Raw genomic sequence first — 18960 nt, forward strand, 5'->3', positions numbered from 1 at the left:
AGCTGTGTAGAAGCTGTTTCCTCCTCTCCCAGCGCCATATTGTGGGAGAGCAGATGCATAGAATAAGTCTTAATTCGAGTAACAGTCTAGTCCGAGTTGCTCCCCACACCCTCTAACAGAAACAAATGAGAGATGAGTCCGCAGATGTAATGTACAAACAATGCAGCTTTGTACCACGTGTAGAGTGCACCACATAATTTAAAGGCAATTAACAGAGAAAAATATATGGAATAAGAAGAAGGATGTTGGTCTGTATTATGAAGAACCCTAACATAATGAAGACTTTCTGATTCATGGGAAATAGGTGAGCCCAGGAATCAGCGATTCAGAGATCACTGATTCCTGGTCTTTGGGAAGGGCCTTTGGCCTCATAGCTGGGATGCCCGTTAAGACGCCCGTGTCCTGGTTCCTGGTGTTACACAGCATGGCGAGGAGGCTGCAGTCCACAGACACTCAGTCGATAGTGTATGAACAAATAGAAGAGAGAAGCTCCAAGCCTCCAGTCCTAAGGTGATGACAGAGGAGGGGAGGGTTGATGACCCTGTTTGGGTCAGCACCATCGAATCCAGGTATTGAAGTGGTACAATGTAGCCCATCAGTAGGTACAATTACTGTTAATTTCTTAAAAAGTTTTAAAGGAAAATTTTAAAAATAAAGAGGCTTCTTTCTTTTTAGCATATTGGCATCCTTCAAATATTTTGTGGAAAATAGAAGTAGGGGAGACATTTATTTTGGTGCAAAAAAAAAATGGAAATCCCTACATATCAGGAGTCTTCAAAATCTTTTGAAAATATAGATTATGAAAAAGCTATGCATGGATTGCGGGCTCTTTTTTGTACCAAAACGAACTTGTCTTTTAGATTAATTTCTCCATGAACCCTTAGAAGAATCCTGATATTTTCCCCTAATTATATTTCCCCCTAATCTTTCATAGCATAACAAGAACGACTACACCCAACACAGCAGTTATTAATTAAAACATGAACAATACTGAAAGTCATATATGGATGCTCATTTTCTCCATTCTGTGGAATCCACCAGTTATTTAGTCACATGACCTAAGTGCACCTGAGTTTCTTCTCTCACCTCTCTTGCACCTTATCCTATAAACTTCAGAAGCCTTGGCTTCTGTCTCGGTCTCTGCTCCTGGAGCAGATCTCTGGGCTCTGCTAGGTTCTCCCTCTTTGCACCACAACCTGGAATTTCTTTCAAGGCAGTAAGCTGGAGCTATCTGGTTCAGCTCCCCTGGTTTTGGGCCCATCTCTCGTAGCCTGGCATCCAATGTCTAAAAACCTGTTGTTTGAACCTGTTTTACCTCTTGCTTTGATTCTTTCGGGCAGAAGGTAAATCCAGTAGCTGCTACTCCATTTAGCAAGAGGCAAGCATTGATCTCCCTTTTTGCATTCTTAATCCTCCCTCAGCCTGCACTCCCCCTGCACATGTGTGCTACTGCAATCCTGCCGTCCTTCTGCAGGGTGCAGCCGCCCTGTCTGCAGTGTCCCTCGAACAATCCACATCCCCTCCATCCTGCTTATCTTCCTTACTCAGGCATCCACTCTCATCCAGTGTCACCCTGCCCCGAGTAGGAAATCCGTGCAGGGTTCAACCCCAGCCCCAGCCCTTCCACTTATCTTCCTAGGACATCTGATAGCAGTGGAAACCAGCGCAACTGCGGGGTCAGACCTCACAAATGAACTCAGTGCTGGGGTCAGGACTATAATGAAGAGGCGAGTTAAGACAGCTGTTGTTCTGCCCAGCTGTGAATCTGGGGACAGGCAGAGCCCCTTCATGAATAACCTATAACTACCGGCTCATCTAGAAAAGAATCTTTCCTCCACACCCGCCTCAGTTTTACTCTTATCTTCTACTGCTAAACACAGTGTCTTTGCCTAAGATAAGATTGATATCAACTGGCTGTTTTTAGATATCAATCCAGCCCAAAGATTAGGAGGAATGGAATGTTCCTTTGAGTAGGGACTCTGCGTTTGCAGCTTGTTAATGATTGTCTTTCTGTGAGTTAGTAAAACAGAGATCTCGTTTAGACCTCTTCCTGGTCTGCCTTGGAAATTCTGTCAGCCATCACCTTCCAGGCCAGTTCCACTCAACAGTTACTGAACATGTATTATGAACTAGGCTCTGAACTATGTAGGAGCTGGGGATACCAAGGGAAAATATAGACGTTTTCCTATGTAGTAGTAACGAAATTCATCCATCCATCCACTCACTCATCCATCAATTCTTTCATTCAATGTGTAAACAGATAAGCATAATGGTAGGGATGTGACTGAATTATGCACAGAGTTCCGTGACACCAAGCCGTAGTGGCCTCTGCCTAGACTGGGGAGATTTGAAAGTTTTTCGGGATGACATTGTCGTCTCACTAGTCTTAATGGATCAATGGAAGTCGGGTGAAAAACAGGGGCAAGAAAGGAGAGCCCCGACAAAGAGCTTCAGGTAAGACGGCAGGAGAGGCATCGTGGGGCAAGGCGTGGGAGAATGTAGAGATTTTGTTTGGCTAGAGCGTGAAGGTCAAGGTGGAGAGTGTTGGAAGGCAAGACTGGAGAGATGGTAATGACCCAAGGGTGGAGATCTGGGGGGTAAAGCTAAAGAAAGAGTGGGTTGGGGCTGGTGCTGTGGTATAGTGGGTAAAGCCGCTGCCTGCAGTGCCGGCATCCTATATGGGCACCGGTTAGACCTGGCTGCTCCACTTCCGATCCAGCTCTCTGCTGTGGCCTGGGAAAGCAGTGGAAGATGGCCCAAATGCTTGGACCCCTGTACCTGCGTGGGAGACCTGGAAGAAGCTCCTGGCTCCTGGCTTTGGATCGGCACAGCTCTGGCCATTGTGACCATTTGGGGAGTGAACCAGCAGATGAAAGACCTCTCTCTCTCTCCCTATCTGTTTAATTCTGACTTTCAAATAAATAAATAAATCTTAAAAAAAGTGGTTTTTTTCTGTAGGAGGTGATATATAGGAAGATCTTTAGGCAGGGAGTGGCATGGGAGCTTAATTCTGATAGCTGAAACAGAAAAAATACCAGACTGAAGACTTATTTAGGGGCTGGTGTTGTGGCATGGCAAGTTGAGCTCCACCTGCAATGCTGGCATCCAATACCAGAGCATTGATTTGAGTCCCACCTGTACCCCTTCCAATCCAGCTCTCAGCTCATGCTCCTGGGAAAGCAGCAGAGACGGCCCACGTGCTTGGGCCCTGCTACCTCAGTGGGAAACCTTGGTGGAGCTCTGGGCTCCTGGCTTCAGCCTGGACCAACCCCATTCATTCGGGGAGTGACCCAGTGGATGGAAGATCTCTCTCTCCCTCCCCGCTCCAAATAAATAAATAAATCTTTTTTTTTTTTTTTTTTTTAACAGCCGTTTAAGGAGTGCTATTTGGTGAGCAGTTGAACATGGAAGATGGAATACAGTGGCATACTGGCCAACTTCGAGGTTCTGGCCTAATCCCTAGGCTGAGGGGTACTCTTCACTTTTCCCACTAGGGTGGGACATAGAGTGGGGGGAGATGGTTTGAGGGGCTGGGGTGGGGGTGGGTCAGTGATTTCAGTTCTGAACATCTTGAATCTGCGATGTGTGTGGAGTCTGTGGCACTCCAGAGGGACACACCTAGAACACGCCTGCGGCTCGGGCAGCTGTCCTCTCTCATCCAGGGACAGAGGTGCGAGTCTAAGGAAGACAGCCAAGGAGCACTGAGACGCAAGCAGACCTCCGGTGTCTACGGAGCAGGTGGCGGTGGAGCTGGGGCATGCGAGGGAATCGCGAGAGAAGGGAGGAGGAGGAGGCGGTGTCGTGGATGCCATGGAAGCCAGCGGTCCGGTGCGCCTGCCTCCTCCGGGTGGTCTGATCCTGCAAGGCTGCTGCTGTGCCTTCTGGCGCTGGGGAGAAGGAGAGCCCTGGGGCCGGAGCGGAAGTTTCTGGAAGGGTGGAGGAGGAAGCCAGAGTGTGAAGGGAAGGGAGGAAGCTGGCCTAGTGAGTGTAGACCTCTCTTTGGAGAAATTTGGGGGAAAGGACAGAGAGCGCTCTGGAAGCGTCTGGGCAGGGGGCCTGCCGGGCCATGGGGGAGCTTCCGTTGGCATGAGCTGTGAGCAGTGGAGCGGGGGATCAAGCCAAAAGGGATCACCCTGGGAGACCCTGGAAGAGGTGAGCGGGGAGAGGCTGGGGGTCGGTGGGAAACGCCTTTGGTCTGGAAGGGGAGCTGAGGAAGCAGGGCGGGGGGCTGGGGCCCTGGGGCCAGCCTTTGTTCTCCGTGAAGCCGGAGTGAGCCTCATCTGCTTGGGGCACGCAGGGCAGGGACTGGGGGGACACCTGGGAACGCCACAAGACGTGGCACAGCCACCCAGGAGGATGGAGGGGAGAGCTGAGCAGGGCAGAGAGAAGGACGGCCAGCCTCTGTGTTGCTGTGGCTGGGTGCTGCCGGGACCCACGAGCGCCTGGCGCATAGTCTGGGCACCCTCCTTACTCACAGCACCTCAATAAAGCAAAAGCAGACCCGTGCGGAGTCTGAATTCCAGGCCTGCACTTCCTGGCTGCGGGGTCTCAGGAAGTTACTTCACAGTGTTCTCTTTGCAAAGTGGAGAGAACCATACCCACGGTGCCGCGGCATGCCGGGGACTGAGAGAGATACCGCAGGGTGAGTGCTTGGGCAGGGGCCTGCACACAGCAGGCGCCCATCGCCAGTTCCCTTCTCCTTCCCTTAAGTGGGTCGGCTCCTCAGAGGGGGCTTGCCTACCTTGAAGCCTTTGTCCATCCCCTTCTCTCCAGTGTCCCGTGTCTCTGAATTTCATCCACCTTCCCTTCAACCCCTGGTTCCAGTCTCCCCTGCCTGGAGCTTCCCCCACTGCCTCAACACCCCCTGAACGTCTGGAACACCCCCGCGGGCTGGGTCACATCCCTGCTCTCGTGTTGCTGTTGAGCTGTTTGCGTGCCTGGCCCTGCCATGGGGTTGCAAGCACCACCCATCCCTTTCAGCTTGAGCACCATGCTGGTTGCCCCATGAATAGTGAGAAAAGTGCTTCTTGAAGGAATCCCCAGACAATTAGACACAGCCTGGAAGGCAGGAAATGAAACGCACTGTTTAGGATGACAACCACCGCTGGGTACCACAGTCGGACAGCCCCTGCTACCCATCTCAGCTCTGTGACGGGGCAACTGACTTCACCTGTGTGAGCTTCAGTGTCCCCCCCACCTGTAAAATGAGGGTGACGACGTCTACCTTGTGGAGTCAGGATCAAAGCTTGCAAAGCAAGCACAATTTCTGGAGCATAGTAAATGCTCAATAAATGCTAGCTATTTTTGTTCTGGTCCCACTGAGCCAGGCGTCCCTCTGACTGGTGCCACCCAATACACCTGAGACACAACGGCCCTCCCGTGCCAGCCTGCTGATGTGCAGCTGGTGACAGGTGGCATCGCGGACTCCCTGTGAGCATGAGGCCCATCGATGCTCAGAGGGAGAGAAGCGAGGCTTCAACAGGGACCGACAAACAGAGGCTGTGGCTGCAAGGCCAAGGCCAAACAAGTGCATGGGGAGGAGCTCATCACTGGTGGCCGATTTTGTCGTGGTCACACAGAAATAGCACTGTGGTCAGCAGGCAGGGTTCCGAGCGCAGAGAGGGCGGGAAGGGAGCCCGCTGGTGGGAGCTGGGCTGAGAGAGCCCCTCGGCGTCGGGGCTCTGGCGAGCTCGTGTCTCGCCAGCTGAGGGTTCTGTGGGAGGCTGGGAACCAAGCGCTGTCACGCTGGCTGGGGGCCCCTGGCTGCTGCCGCGCTCGCCCTCACTGCTCGCAGCCCACATCCTGTGCTGCCTAACCGCAGCCTGCCCCTGGCTCTGAGCTGCTGCGTCTCGGGTGGAGGGCGTGGGCCTGCCTCACAGGGCCTCCTTCCCCCACTTCCCGCTGCCTGCTGCCTTTCCTGACAGCGTGTGGACACCTGCGGCCCATCCTCCTGCATCCTCACCCCCTTCCCTTCTGGGGCCTTCGTCTGCCTTTCCGGGCCTCTCTGTCCTACCAGTGTCTGATCTGATCCATCAGGGACCCAGCAGTCACTTTGCCACCTCTGCGATTTTCCTCTAAGAGAAAACAGTTCATCTCTCCCCACCCCCCACTCCCTCTCCAAAGAGAGCATTGCACACAATGCCCCCATCAGCTGTGAACACAGGTAGGGCTTGCATTTGGATCATAGCCAAGAATTTAATCACAGGTAGCAAGACGTGAACTGTCTTAGGAACTAAGGTGGACCCCGAAGCCTCCCAGAAAGGACGGACAGCAACTCTTTTGGCCAAATACACTTTATTTCTTTTGCTCAAGGGAGAGGGGCCTAGCGCACACACAGAGTCACAAATGACCATGGAGGGGAGGGAGCACGGGGCTGGCAATGCGGGAAGGTCTGTGCGTGGGGCAGGGCTGTGGGTCCATCCCAGGGAGGCTTGCAAAAGAGAGGGCTGGAAAAATAGGAAGATAGATGGAAGAGTTAGGGACACAGGACAGGCCATACGCAGAAGGAGGAGGGCACTGAAGGTGGAAGCAACTTCCACGCGGGTAGGGGGCCGTAGGATGGGCGAGAAGAGCAGAAATGAATGTCCCGATGGCAGGCCAGGTGCAGGGGTGTGGCTAGTGGCGATGTCCCCAAGCGACTTCCCAGGACCCAGACGAGGTTGCAGGAATCCACCATGAGGTTGATTCTTGGGGTGCTCCAAGGCTTGTCCAGGGCCAAGCACAAGCAGGGTGCCTGGGGAGGAGCCAGACCTGTGCCCCGGGAGGCAGTGACTCCTGGAGCTGTCAGATGCCTCTCTGGTTTAGGCCAGAATACAGGTCCCGCTGGCCTTTCCGGATGGGCTGCGGTGGAATAGAAAGGGGTTGCTCAGTACGGGGAGAGGAAGTAGGTCCTAAGAAAGAAAAGGCGAGGCCGGTGCCGCGGCTCACTAGGCTAATCCTCCGCCTGTGGCGCCAGCACACCGGGTTCTAGTCCTGGTCGGGGTGCCGGATTCTGTCCCGGTTGCCCCTCTTCCAGGCCAGCTCTCTGCTGGGGCCAGGGAGTGCAGTGGAGGATGGCCCAAGTCCTTGGGCCCTGCACCCCATGGGAGACCAGGAGAAGCACCTGGCTCCTGCCTTTGGATCAGCGGGGTGCGCTGGCCGTAGCGCGCCGGCCGCGGCAGCCATTGGAGGGTGAACCAACGGCAAAGGAAGACCTTTCTCTCTGTCTCTCTCTCTCACTGTCCACTCTGCCTGTCAAAAAAAAAAAAAAAAAAAAAGGCGCAAAAGATCTCGCGGGCAAGCACCTGAGACAGAGTGGGCAGGCTCGCACCCTAACTTGGCAGGAGCATAGGAGACTCTGCCGGATTCTCTTAGCTTTCCCATCTCAAAAATGGGAACCTAAAGGGCCACCCACCTGCAGGAGCTTTTGTCAGATTTAAACGAAGCCATTTAAGTGACAACCATCACCTGCTTGGCTTGCAGGTGTGACATTCAAAGTATCCAAAGCCAGCCCATGAATCTGCTTACCTGCTGTGCTTCTGCAGAAATCTAGAAAAAGCTGGCAATAGTGATGCCATGCTACGAGCCTTGAAGACATTGAAATCTTTGAGGTCCCTGAAAATGGCTACAACAGACTTCTGTGATAAGAGGGAAGCTTTTTTTTTTTTTTTTTTTTGACAGGCAGAGTGGACAGTGAGAGAGAGAGACAGAGAGAAAGGTCTTCCTTTGCCGTTGGTTCACCCTCCAATGGCCGCCGCGGCTGGCGCGCTGCGGCCGGCGCACCGCGCTGATCCGATGGCAGGAGCCAGGAGCCAGGTGCTTTTCCTGGTCTCCCATGGGGTGCAGGGCCCAAGCACCTGGGCCATCCTCCACTGCACTCCCTGGCCACAGCAGAGAGCTGGCCTGGAAGAGGGGCAACCGGGACAGAATCCGGCGCCCCGACCGGGACTAGAACCCGGTGTGCCGGCGCCGCTAGGCGGAGGATTAGCCTAGCGAGCCGCGGCGCCGGCTCAGAGGGAAGCATTTTAAAGGCATAGTTAATTAAAGGTTCATAATAATTAGTTAAGGGCTTCAAGTGAGATTTGGAATGTTAATAATTATAATTTTTTTTCAAGAAAAAAAAAAGTATCCAATAGCAGGAGTGTGCACACTGGACAGCCAGACCAGCCCGGCATCCCCCCAGGCCAGGCATTCCCTCTCTAGGGGCAGTCAGCGGGGCAGGGGGAAGCTGAGGCATTTCACCCTTTAGGAACTGGTATCCTTACTGGTGCATTGTTGCTCCCCCTCTTCGTGGAGGAACGACACTAGACCCTGTGCTGTTCTTTGGTCTGCTTGGCCCTTCCCGGGTTTGCTGCTGGTCCTTCCCGGGTTGGCTGCCGACCCCTCCACCTCCATGGAGGGGCGGCTCCCCCGCCACTTTCCTCACTTCCATGGAGGAGCGGCACACCACCGGCCAGCTCTCTTGGGGGCCGCTCAGATTTATCCGGATGTTCCTGGTGCATGTTGTCTCTCTCCTCCTTTATAGTCCTCTTCCACCAATCCCAACTCTGCTACCCACACACCGAGCACGCTGCTCTCCTCCAATCAGGAACAAGATCAGCTCCTGCAGCTCATCAGTCAAATTGGCAAGAGGCAGCTGTGCAGAAGCTGTTTCCTCCTCTCCCAGCGCCATATTGTGGGAGAGCAGATGCATAGAATAAGTCTTAATTCCAGTAACTTAGTCTAGTCCGAGTTGCTCCCCACAGTGCATGCTGGTGGAGTATCAGCTCTGAATGCATCAGGTTAGAATCTGCATTATGGTTATGCTTCGTGGCCAATGAATAAACCAAAAAAAGAAGAGTGTGTCTCTCCTCTAACTCCCCCCTCCCCGAACCCCCACCTCCCCAAGGCTGTGGAAGCCACGCAGGCTCTGATAGGCCTCCTGCTCTCCCATGATGGAGGCAGAGGCTGGCATCCGGGGTGCTGTCCCTTCTGCCCCAGAAGCCACCCCCAACCCTGATCCCTAGCACTACCCCCCATCCCTCCTACCCCACCCCTGTTACCTCGTAGTCTGGGTTGGGAACAGGCGGAGGCCTCTCCTTGTTCTGCCCTGCAAAGAGAGAGGGGAGGAACTGCATCTCCAGGCAGCAGCAGCAGTCCTGCTGCCCGACCACGGCAACCGGCTGGGCTCGGGATGGCCGCCGCGCTGTTCTTTCCTCTCCTCCCCTCCGTCCCCCAGCTGTGCTGCCCCCCATCATTGGGTGACTTTCCCCGGCCCAAGGCCCTCTTGTTTCTTCCCATGGAGGAGGGGAAAGGAAAAGGCAGGAACATCCCAACTTCTCTGTTCTCACAGCTTGGAGGTGAAATCTAATTTATTTTTTAAAAATTCAAATTATTTATTTAAGTGTAGAGAGACAGACACAGGCAGGGAGTTCCCATCTGTTGTTTCATTCCCCAGATGCCTATGATGGGCAGGAATCTAATTTTTTAACAAAATTTGTTTGAGGGGCCAGTAGTGGGCTAAGCTCCTGCCTGCAGTGCCAGCATCCCACATGGGTGCGGTTCCAGTCCCAGCTGCTCCACTTCTGATCCAGCTCTCTGCTATGGCCTGGGAAGGCAGTGGAAGATGGCCCAGGCCCTTGTGCCCCTGCACCCACTCAGGAGACCTGGAAGAAGCCCCTGGTTTCTGGCTTTGAGATCAGCTCAGCTCCAGCCATTGCGGCCATTTAGGGAGTGAACCAGCGGATGGAAGCCCTTTCTGTCTCTCCCTCTCTCTATCTGTAACTCTGCCTCTCAAATGGATAAATAAAATCTTTATTAAAAAATTTTGTTTGAAAGGCAGAGATACTCAGACAGTTGGTCATCTTCCACCTGCTAGATCATTTCCCAAATGCCCGCGACAGCCCAGGCCAAAGCCAGGATCCAGGAACTCGGTCCGGTCCTCCCACAAGGGAGGCAGGGACCTGAGAACTTGAGAGTGTATGTCAGGAAGCTGGATCAGAAGCAGAGCCGGGACTTGAACCCAGGCGCTGGGATGTGAGGTGTGGGCGTTTAGGCGATGTCTCAACTGCTGTGCCAGGTGCCGCCCCTGGACTCCGAGGCCTCCAGGGCACGGACAGATGTTTGAGGAGCCCACCGTGCTGGTAACCGCTCTCGCCCTTGCCCAGCGTGGGAGGGATTCTACAGACGCTGTCTTGACTCACCAGGGCCTCCCTGCCCTTCCCACCCCAGAAAGAACCTCCCCTCCCCAGCCGTGCCGGCTCACCTCTGGGCCTGCCACCAGCACCCGCTCCTCGCATCACAGGCTTGCACTTGGCCTTCCTGTTCTTGCTCCAGTAGTAGACCAGCAGCAGCAAGCCCAGGGTGACGCAGACGTCAGCTACGACAATGGAGGCCACCGTCGTGAGGTCCACCTCCATGCAGGCCTCACACACTGCGGGGGGACCGGGGAGGGAGGAAGAGAAGAACTCACGGGAAGGAAAACCCCGGCATGCCGGAGAAGAGAAAGGACCAACCGCAGACGAGTCTCCCCGCAGCGCCGACAGGCTTCCCACGGCCCGAGCCCTTCCTCTAGCTGACTGTGTATTACAATGACAACAGCAATAAGCAGAGTGTGGTGGTTATGGGTAGACACGCTGGACGCCAACAGTCCTGGGTTCAAGTCCCAGCTCCGTCACGCACTAGCTGAGAGTGGTGTGAGGCATGTTCACTAAGCCTCAGTCTCCTCATCTACAGGAGAGAAATAAAGTGCTTAACCTGGGGCTGCTGCGGGGATGGCATGGAAAGACTCCCTGGCAGGTGTTTGGTTCAGTGCTTGAAACCTCAGCCCTCCACAATCACTATCATCATTATGATCATGCCGTGTTTTCTATGACATTTTATTGTAGTGACTTGGAGGCTCTTTTGCAAGTTCATCAAAAGAATGGCTCTCTCAGGATAAAACTCAAGATAAAGCCGTATCGGTGCACCAGGATTCCGGGTGTGACACCATGCAAATACCTTGTGGGAAGCTGCTGTTAGATCAAGCGCTGGCCGAGGTCACACAGCCAGCCATGTATGGGTGTTCAGTCTGTGTTCCAGAACACAGTGATGCCAGGTGGCATCAGGTGCAGGTGAAAGCCTGGAGGGGCAGGGTTAGGGGAAGCCAGGGGGACGCCCTTTGGAAATGGTCCTCCCCGCAGGGCCCGGCCGGGCCTGTTCTGCAGGCCCACGGTACCTCTGGCTTTCAGGTAGAGAATATGCTGATTCTCCTTGTTCTTTGTGCCCACATAGCAGGAGTAATAACCGCTGTGCTCCATTTCGGAAAAATTCTCCAGGTCTAGTTCCTTGTCTGTATCTGGAAGACTTTTTTCATCTTTTCCCCAATGTATGTCACCAGCATCAGCTTCCACAGGGCATGTCAGCACCACATGGTTTCCAGAGATGGAGACTGCAAATACTGGGCAATGGGAGAGAGGACAAGGGAATTGGTGGTGGTGGTGGTGGGGGGCACCAGGAACATTCCAGAAAAGGCAGGCTAGTGACAAAAGGACCAACCCAGTGATGAAAGTCACCTGTCATCCCAGTCTTGGATGTGCTCACCAGAGGGCCTCTACTGGCTTGAGGGTGTGGACGAGGGAACCGGGGGGAGCTTTTGGAAGGTGGCTTCAGGGTTTAAGCAGGGTCACGGTGACTTGGGAAAGGGTGGGTGGTGGTGAGAAAAAACCCAGGACTGCAACGGGAATCTAATATCGGAACACCTCGGTGCTAAGTTAATCTCCTCCCATCAGTTCTTTCTCTATTACCCACCAACCTGTGTCACCAGACAGGGCAGCAATAAAGGACTGATAAACTCACATTTCTGTGTAGAATCATCTGGAAATGAAAAGGTAAAACAGTGGTGAGAAAATAACCCCAGTTTCAGTTTATTTTACTATCATTTTTAAAGATTTATTTACTTTATTTGAAAGTCAGGGTTACAGAGAGAGGGGGAGAGACTGGACAGAGAGAGAGAGAAAGATCTTTCATCTGCTGGTTCACTCCCCAAGTGGCCCTAACAGCCAGGATGGAGCCAGGAGCCAGGAACTTCATCCACGTCTCCCATGTGAGTGTCAGGGGCCCAAAAGTTGGGCCATCTTCCACTGCTCTCCCAGGCCATTAGCAGGGAGCTGCATCAGAAGTGGAGCAGCAGGCACACAAACTGGCACCCATATGGAATGCTGGAGTCACAGGCGGCAGCTTAGCCAGCTGGTCCCCACTCCAGTGCCTCTAGAAAGCTTTGAGTTTATCCTTTTGCATTAGCCATGATCATATTGCAGATAGAAATGAAATGATTTAGTGATGAAAAGCTCCATATATTTTCAAGTCTTTATGTATTTATTTTGGAGGCAGAGAGTGAGAGGAAGAGACAGACGACAGAGACCCTATCCCTGGGCTCATTCCCAAATGCCTGCAATAGCTGGGAGTGGGCCAGCCAAAGCAGGAGCTGGAACACCATCCATGCAGGTAGCAGGAACCCAATACTTGAGTCAACCCTGTGGCCTTTTTTTTGAGTCTACGATAGCAGGAAGCCAAAGTCAGGAGCTAGAGCTGGACATTGAACCCACACAGATCTCTTTTTTCATATGCATATCGTGGGAGGAGCTACTATATTTGAGTCTTCCCTGTTCATTCTCACGTTGACTTTTCATTGTCAAGTTATATGTTGTTCATCAGAGTTTCACACTCTGGAGAAGAAACCTCATTCTGTGGTAGGATGTGCCAATCCTTCTTATTTTATCTTCTTTCTTAAGTCTCAAGGTACCCTGCATTTTTGCACTTGTAAATTTAAGTGCTGTAAGTCATCTCAATAACATGCATTTAACCAGACAGCGTAGACAGAAAACTAGTGACTGGTGCATGCCTGAGGAACTCTTAAGAGAGCAAAGGAAGAATCACCCAAAAGGACCGGAGGGAGAAGTCTGCGGCTCTCACACGATGCTGGAGCTAGTTCCCGTGACCTGATAGCTCAAGGAGCATTGGGACGGGTTGGTGCTGTGGGGCAGCAGGTTAAGACACCAGCCTGTGGCACCAGAATCCCATATCAGAGCACTGGTTCGAATCCCAGTCACTCTACTCCTCATCCAGCCCCCTGCTAATGTTCCACAGAAAGCAGCTGAAGATGGCCCAAGTGCTTGGGTCCCTACCACCCATATGGGATACACGTTGAAACTCCTGGCTCCTGGCTTCTGCCTGGCCATTGTGGCCATCTGGGGAGCAAACCAGCAGATGGAAGATCTTTCTTTCTCTGTCTCTCCCTCACCCTCTCTGTAACTCTCTTTCAAGTAAATAAATTTTGCCTCCTGGCTCACTGTGGGAACTCTTCCTCCACTCTGTTCCATGCTCTGCTCTTGCCACTCTCAAAGAAGGTCCAACCAAAGGAGTTACCAAATCTGTAAACTAAATGAACCTTTTTCCTTCATTAAGTTGGTTGCCTAGGTCCTTAATTGTAGAAACAAGGAGCTGATATCATATAACTCTTCATAATGAAAACATCAGTTCACTAAAACCATCCCAGAAATGACCCAAGTGACAGAATTGCTAGAAAACATATCAAGCAAATCATTCCATGTGATCAAGAAGCTACAGGAAATATTAGACATGTTAAGTACAGACATAAATGATATAAAACAGGCCCAAATAAAACTTTTCAAAAAATATTTATTTTTATTTAATTTAAAGGCATAGTTACAGAGGGGGGTGGAGAGACAGAGAAAGGGATATTGCATCCACTGGTTCACTCCCCAAATGGCTACAAAGGCTGAGGCTGAGCAAGGCTGAAACCAGGAGCCTGAAACTCCATCTGGATCTCCCTTACGGGTGGTAGGGGCCCAAGCACTTTGGCCATCCTCTGCTGCTTTCCCTGGCATGTTAGCAGAGAACTGGATCAGAAGTGGAGCAGGTAGGCATTGAACCAGCATTCATATGGGTTAAGTCACAGGCAGACGCTTAACCTGCTGCAGCACAACTCCAGCCCCCCAAATAAAGCTTAAAGGTATGGAGGCCAGTGCTGTGGCGCACTAGGTTAATCCTCTGCCTGCAGCACCGGCATCCCAAATGGGCACCGGTTCTAGTCCCAGCTGCTCCTCTTCCAGTCCAGCTCTCTGCTGAGGCCTGGGATAGCAGTAGAGGATGGCCCAAGTGCTTGGGCCCCTGCACCTGCATGGGAGACTGGGTGGAAGCTCCTGGCTCCTGGCTTCGGATCCCGTTGCAGCCATTTGGAGAGTGAACCAACGGAAGGAAGACCTTTCTCTCTGTCTCTGTCTCTGTCTCTCTCTCTCTCACTGTCTGTAACTCTACCTATCACATAAATAAAAATATTTAAAAAAATTAAAGAAGCTTAAAGGTATGACGACTGCAATATCTCAGGGCCGGCGCTGTGGCATAGTGGGTAAAGCCCCTGCCTGCAGTGCCGGAATCCCACATGGGTGCCGGTTCAAGTCCTGGCTGCTCCACTTCCAATCCAGCTCTCTTTGGCCTGGGAAGACTGTAGAAGATGGCCCAAGTCCTTGGGGCCCTGCACATGCATGTGGGACCTGGAAGAAGCTCCTGGCTCCCAGCTTCAGATTGGTGCATATCTGGCCGTTGCATCCATTTGAAGAGTGAATCAGTGGATGGATAGATCTCTCTCTCTGCCTCTGCTTCTGCCTCTGCCTCTCAAATAAATGAATAAATCTTTTTTTTTAAAGATGCAATATCTGATGCCAAAAAATGCATTGGCTATATCTAATAGCAGATTAGATGCTGCAGGATGAAAGGATCAGTGACCTCTAAGACATAACAATAAAACAATCCAAAATTAAACACAAAGATAAAAATAAAAGGATAGAAGAAGGCATACTATGCTAGAACTAATCAAAAGAAACAAGAGTAACATATTAACATCAGATAAAGTATATTTCAAATAGCAAAGAACATTACCAGGAGTAAAAAAAATGGTCATTCCATAATGACAAAGGAGTGAATATTAACAATTCCAAATCGCCTAATTTCAGAGTTTCAAAATAATTAAAGCAAAAGCTGATAGAATGTCAGGGAGTAATAAATACATCCACAATTATGGTAAGAGTTCAGCATCTCTACATCCGATAGTGATGGAACAAGTAGACTGAAAATCAGCAGGCCTAATAGTTGACACCCACATTGGCGCATCTGGGTTTGATTCCTGGTTCTGGCTCCTGACTCCAGATTCTCATCAGAAAGGAGTTCTCCCTCTCTCCCCCCACACCCAATCTCTCAAATAAATTCTAAAAAATATAAAATATGTGGGTCAATGTTGTGGCATAGTGGGTAAATCTCCTGCCTATGATGCTAGCATCTCATATGGGCACTGGTGGGTGTCCAAGCTATTCCACTTTTAATCCAGCTCCCTACTAATAGCCTAGGAAAAGCAGAGGAAGATGACCCATGTACTTGGGCCCCCAAGTGGGAGACCTGGAATAAGCTCTATCTCTCTGCTTTTCAAATAAATAATTTTTAATTTATGGAAAATGGAATTAAAAATATGAGTTTATTTTGGGCACAAATATTTTTGAAATCCATGCATTGAGGTTTTTTTTTTAAGATTTATTATTTATTTAAAAGGCAGAGTTAAAAGAGAGAGAGAGAGAGAGAGAGAGAGAATCTTCCATCTTCTGGTTCATTCCCTAAATGGACACAATGACTAGGACGGGACAAGGCCAAAGCCAGGAGCCTGGAACTCCATCTGGTTCTCCCATATGGGTGCAGGGGCCCAAGGACTTGGGTCATTTTCTGCTCCTTTCCCAGATGTATTACTAGGGAGCTGGATGGGAAGTGGAGCAGCCAAGACAAACCAGGGCTCAAATGGGATTCCAGTATTGCAGGCAGCAACTAAACGAGCTGCACCACAACGCCAGCCTGTACAGTCTTTATAATATGTATTTTGGGGGGTCAGTGCTGTAGCTCAGCCAGTAAATCCACCGCCTGCAATGCCAGCATCCCATATGGGTACCAGTTTGAGTCCCAGCTGCTCTATTCCAATCCAGCTCCCTACTGGTGAGCCTGGGAAAGCAGCAGAATGTGGCCCAAGTGCTTGACCCCCGCACCCATGTGGGGGATCCAGAAGAAGCCACTGTCTTCTGGCTTTGGCCTGTTCCAGCCCTGGCTGTTGCAGCCATTTGGGCAGTGAACCAGCAGATGGAAGATTCTCTTCTCTCTCTCTCTCTCTCTCTTTTTTTTTTTGACAGGCAGAGTGGACAGTGAGAGAGAGAGAGACAGAGAGAAAGGTCTTCCTTTTGCCATTGGTTCACCCTCCAATGGCCGCCAAGGCCGGCACGCTGCGGCAGGTGCACCGCGCTGATCCGATGGCAGGAGCCAGGTGCTTCTCCTGGTTTCCCATGGGGTGCAGGGCCCAAGGACTTGGGCCATCCTCCACTGCACTCCCTGGCCCCAGCAGAGAGCTGGCCTGGAAGAGGGACTACCGGGACAGAATCCGGCACCCCGACCGGGACTAGAACCCGGTGTGCCGGCGCCGCAAGGTGGAGGATCAGCCTACTGAGCCACCTCCTCCCCTCCCCTCCCCTCCCCTCTCCTCTCTTGTCTCTTTCTCTGTGTAATTCTGCCATTCAAATAAAGGAATCTTTAAAAGTAATAAAATAATGCATTTAGTGCCTAAATTTCTTTGCATCAAAATAAACTCATATTTTTCATTCTATTTTTTCATAAACTTTTTGAAGTCCCCTCTTACAAGGTGTGACGAAGTGTGCAGACTGTGAGAAGCATCCAAATTGTGGGTGAAATGCAGGCCTTGGAAGGGAAGCCCAAACTCAAGGACTCGGGTGGGCAAGCAGGACCTTGGGTTAGGCCTGCAGCAACCGGGAAATCAGGGTAGGAATAAATCACAGCTGCGGGCGAAGCGCGTGCCGACTGGGAGTTCCCCGTCTCAGGGATCTGGGAAGACAGTGGCGGAATTGTCCGGGTCTCCGGATGTCAGCTCTTTTCTCCTGTTGGAACCTGGTTTAGGAAAGTCCTGCTTAAGTGATTTGTACTCAGAGAAGGAAGGGAGGGTCCCAGCGCTGGGATCCAGGAATAGCCATAAAGTACCCAGGAGAGTAAGTGGCCTCCATTCTCCCTCTAAGCCAGACTCACCTGGGGACTCCACACCTGGAGTGGAGCCTGGGTGCCTTTATTTTTAATAAGTATCTCAGCCTCCCAAAGTTCCAGAGCCAGCACCAACCCACTGGCTGACGATGATACCTACTGGAAAACTCCCAAGCTCCCTCCCAGACTCATGCTCAGGTTTCCAGCTAAGCGGGAAGGGATAACAGGTTTTAACTGATGTAGGATTTCTGATCCCAGTTTGTCACACGGAAGGCAGAGGCAAGGGAAAGATGAAATGGTTCCTTTTTTTTTTTTTTAAAGATGTATTTGTTCATTTGAAAGGCAGGGTTACAGAGAGAGAGGGATACACAGAGAGAGACACAGAGAGGGAGAGAGAGAGAGAGATATCTTCCATCTGCTGGTTCATTCTCCAAGTGGCTGTATCGGCTGAAGCCTGGAGACCAGAACTCCATCCAAGTCTCCAATGTGGGTGACAGGGCTCAAGGATTTGGGCTTCTGCTGCTTTCCTAGGTGAATTAGCAGGGAGCTGGATCAGAAGTGAAGCAGCTGGAACTCAAAATGGCACTGATATGAGATGCCAACATTGCAGGGACTTAACCTGCTACACCTTAGCTGTGGGAGGCAGAATCCGTCTCCTGCGGGAGGCAAAGCCCGCCTCCCATAATATGGCGCTGATAAGGAGTAACCAGCTTTTACACAGCTGATTCATCTTGACTACTAGTAGCCGCAAGAGCCGATTCATCCTCTGAGTAGAAGAGAACAGCATGCTCGACACGTGGACAGGTGGAGCACGGATTGGTGGAGAGGACTGTAAAGGAGAAGAGAGACGGCACGGTGGTGTGGGTTGGTTGGAGAGTTTGCGGGGAAGTTCGTTGCTTCATTCTTTCTCATTTCTCTCTACTCATTCTTGCTTTGGGAGTTCGCTGTTTGCTCATTCTTACTTTACTATAGAAAAGACTTGTAAAAAAAGGGGAACAACAAGCGTCTGGTCCAGTGCAGCTCCTCTGCGTGCGGAGGAGCAGCAAATGGTGCCGTGACTCGGATCCGGACGGGGGTAAGAAGCTGGAAAATACCGGAGAGAGAGAATAGGGAGAGCCTAGGAAAAAAGCCGGATGGAAAGTGCCGGGGAGAAGCTAACGAGAACCCAGGCAAAAAGCCGCGGGGAAAGAAAAATAGAAGCTAGGAAAGAGGCATTTACCGGGGATGCCCGGGAGACTCAGTCTTCCACTATACCCGCCACTCCAACATGTCGTGGACGGTACAGACAGTGGAGTTCTTTGGCTACTCCTTGCCCACTGGCTACGTCTTCTTCCTCATGCTGGGCACCATCCTCTATTTCTCCCTAAAGTTCATCTGTTTTGGGCTGAATGTGGTTCCTCTCTCTCTCTCCCTGCTCCCCACCTCCTCGCAGCTTTTCTTCTAAGCGAGGGAAACGAGGGGGGAGGAAATTTCGTGCATTCGTAAGAGCAGTCGCAGAGACGTCCCCCTGGTTTCTACAGCAGTGGAGACAGGTGGGACGGCAATTGCGCGCAGTTGGGGAATCGATAGAAGTGCTAAGGCGGTGGCAACTCATTGATCAAGCGCTTCAGGACCCCATGGAAGGGATCAAATTATTGCTTAATGAGGGGAGTGAGTTTCAGGAAGAATCATGGCAGGGCAGCCAGGCAAGCAGCTATTGTAACGAACAAGTGAGAAAAAAAATCAAAGAAGGACTTAGAGAGCCAGGAAGCTTACAGGGGGGAGGAGGAAGCTGAAGAGGGAACCTCACCCCTGAGAGAGATGCCAAGAATATATTCTGGCTCTACAAGGCTGGCAAATTCAACCATAAAGGATGAATCGCCGCCTCGGTTGTGTGTTTGTTTGTGGTTTTTTTTTTTTTTTTTTTTTTTTTTTACAAAACAAAAC

General features: G+C 51.5%; 1 protein-coding gene and 1 non-coding gene across 3 annotated transcripts; one reads left to right on the forward strand and one right to left on the reverse strand.

The window, feature by feature from the left end:
* Window positions 1–6367: 6367 nt before the first annotated feature.
* LOC100339529 (T-cell surface glycoprotein CD3 epsilon chain) lies at window positions 6368–18556 on the reverse strand. Of its 2 annotated transcripts, XM_051837687.3 has the most exons (7): window positions 18254–18556; window positions 16682–16947; window positions 11794–11811; window positions 11174–11395; window positions 10223–10390; window positions 9021–9067; window positions 6368–6840 (listed from the first exon to the last, which is right to left on the reverse strand). In XM_051837687.3, the coding sequence occupies exons 4-7, from the start codon at window positions 11253–11255 to the stop codon at window positions 6784–6786; spliced, it is 354 nt and encodes a 117-aa protein (XP_051693647.2). In that variant the 5' UTR covers window positions 11256–11395; window positions 11794–11811; window positions 16682–16947; window positions 18254–18556; the 3' UTR covers window positions 6368–6783. The 2 variants fall into 2 exon arrangements, 1 of the variants encoding a protein (XP_051693647.2); XR_016220952.1 differs by lacking the exons at window positions 9021–9067; window positions 10223–10390; window positions 11174–11395; ... (1 more) ...; window positions 16682–16947; window positions 18254–18556 and adding an exon at window positions 8244–8734.
* On the forward strand, window positions 7483–7611 carry LOC127488417 (small nucleolar RNA SNORA33). The gene has a single exon (XR_007916124.1). It is a non-coding gene; the product is annotated as a small nucleolar RNA SNORA33 (small nucleolar RNA).
* Window positions 18557–18960: the final 404 nt, after the last annotated feature.

Source organism: Oryctolagus cuniculus, chromosome 1 (assembly GCF_051225735.1).
Source record: "Oryctolagus cuniculus isolate XC-2025 breed Fujian yellow rabbit chromosome 1, ASM5122573v1, whole genome shotgun sequence".
Lineage (NCBI taxonomy): Eukaryota > Metazoa > Chordata > Mammalia > Lagomorpha > Leporidae > Oryctolagus > Oryctolagus cuniculus.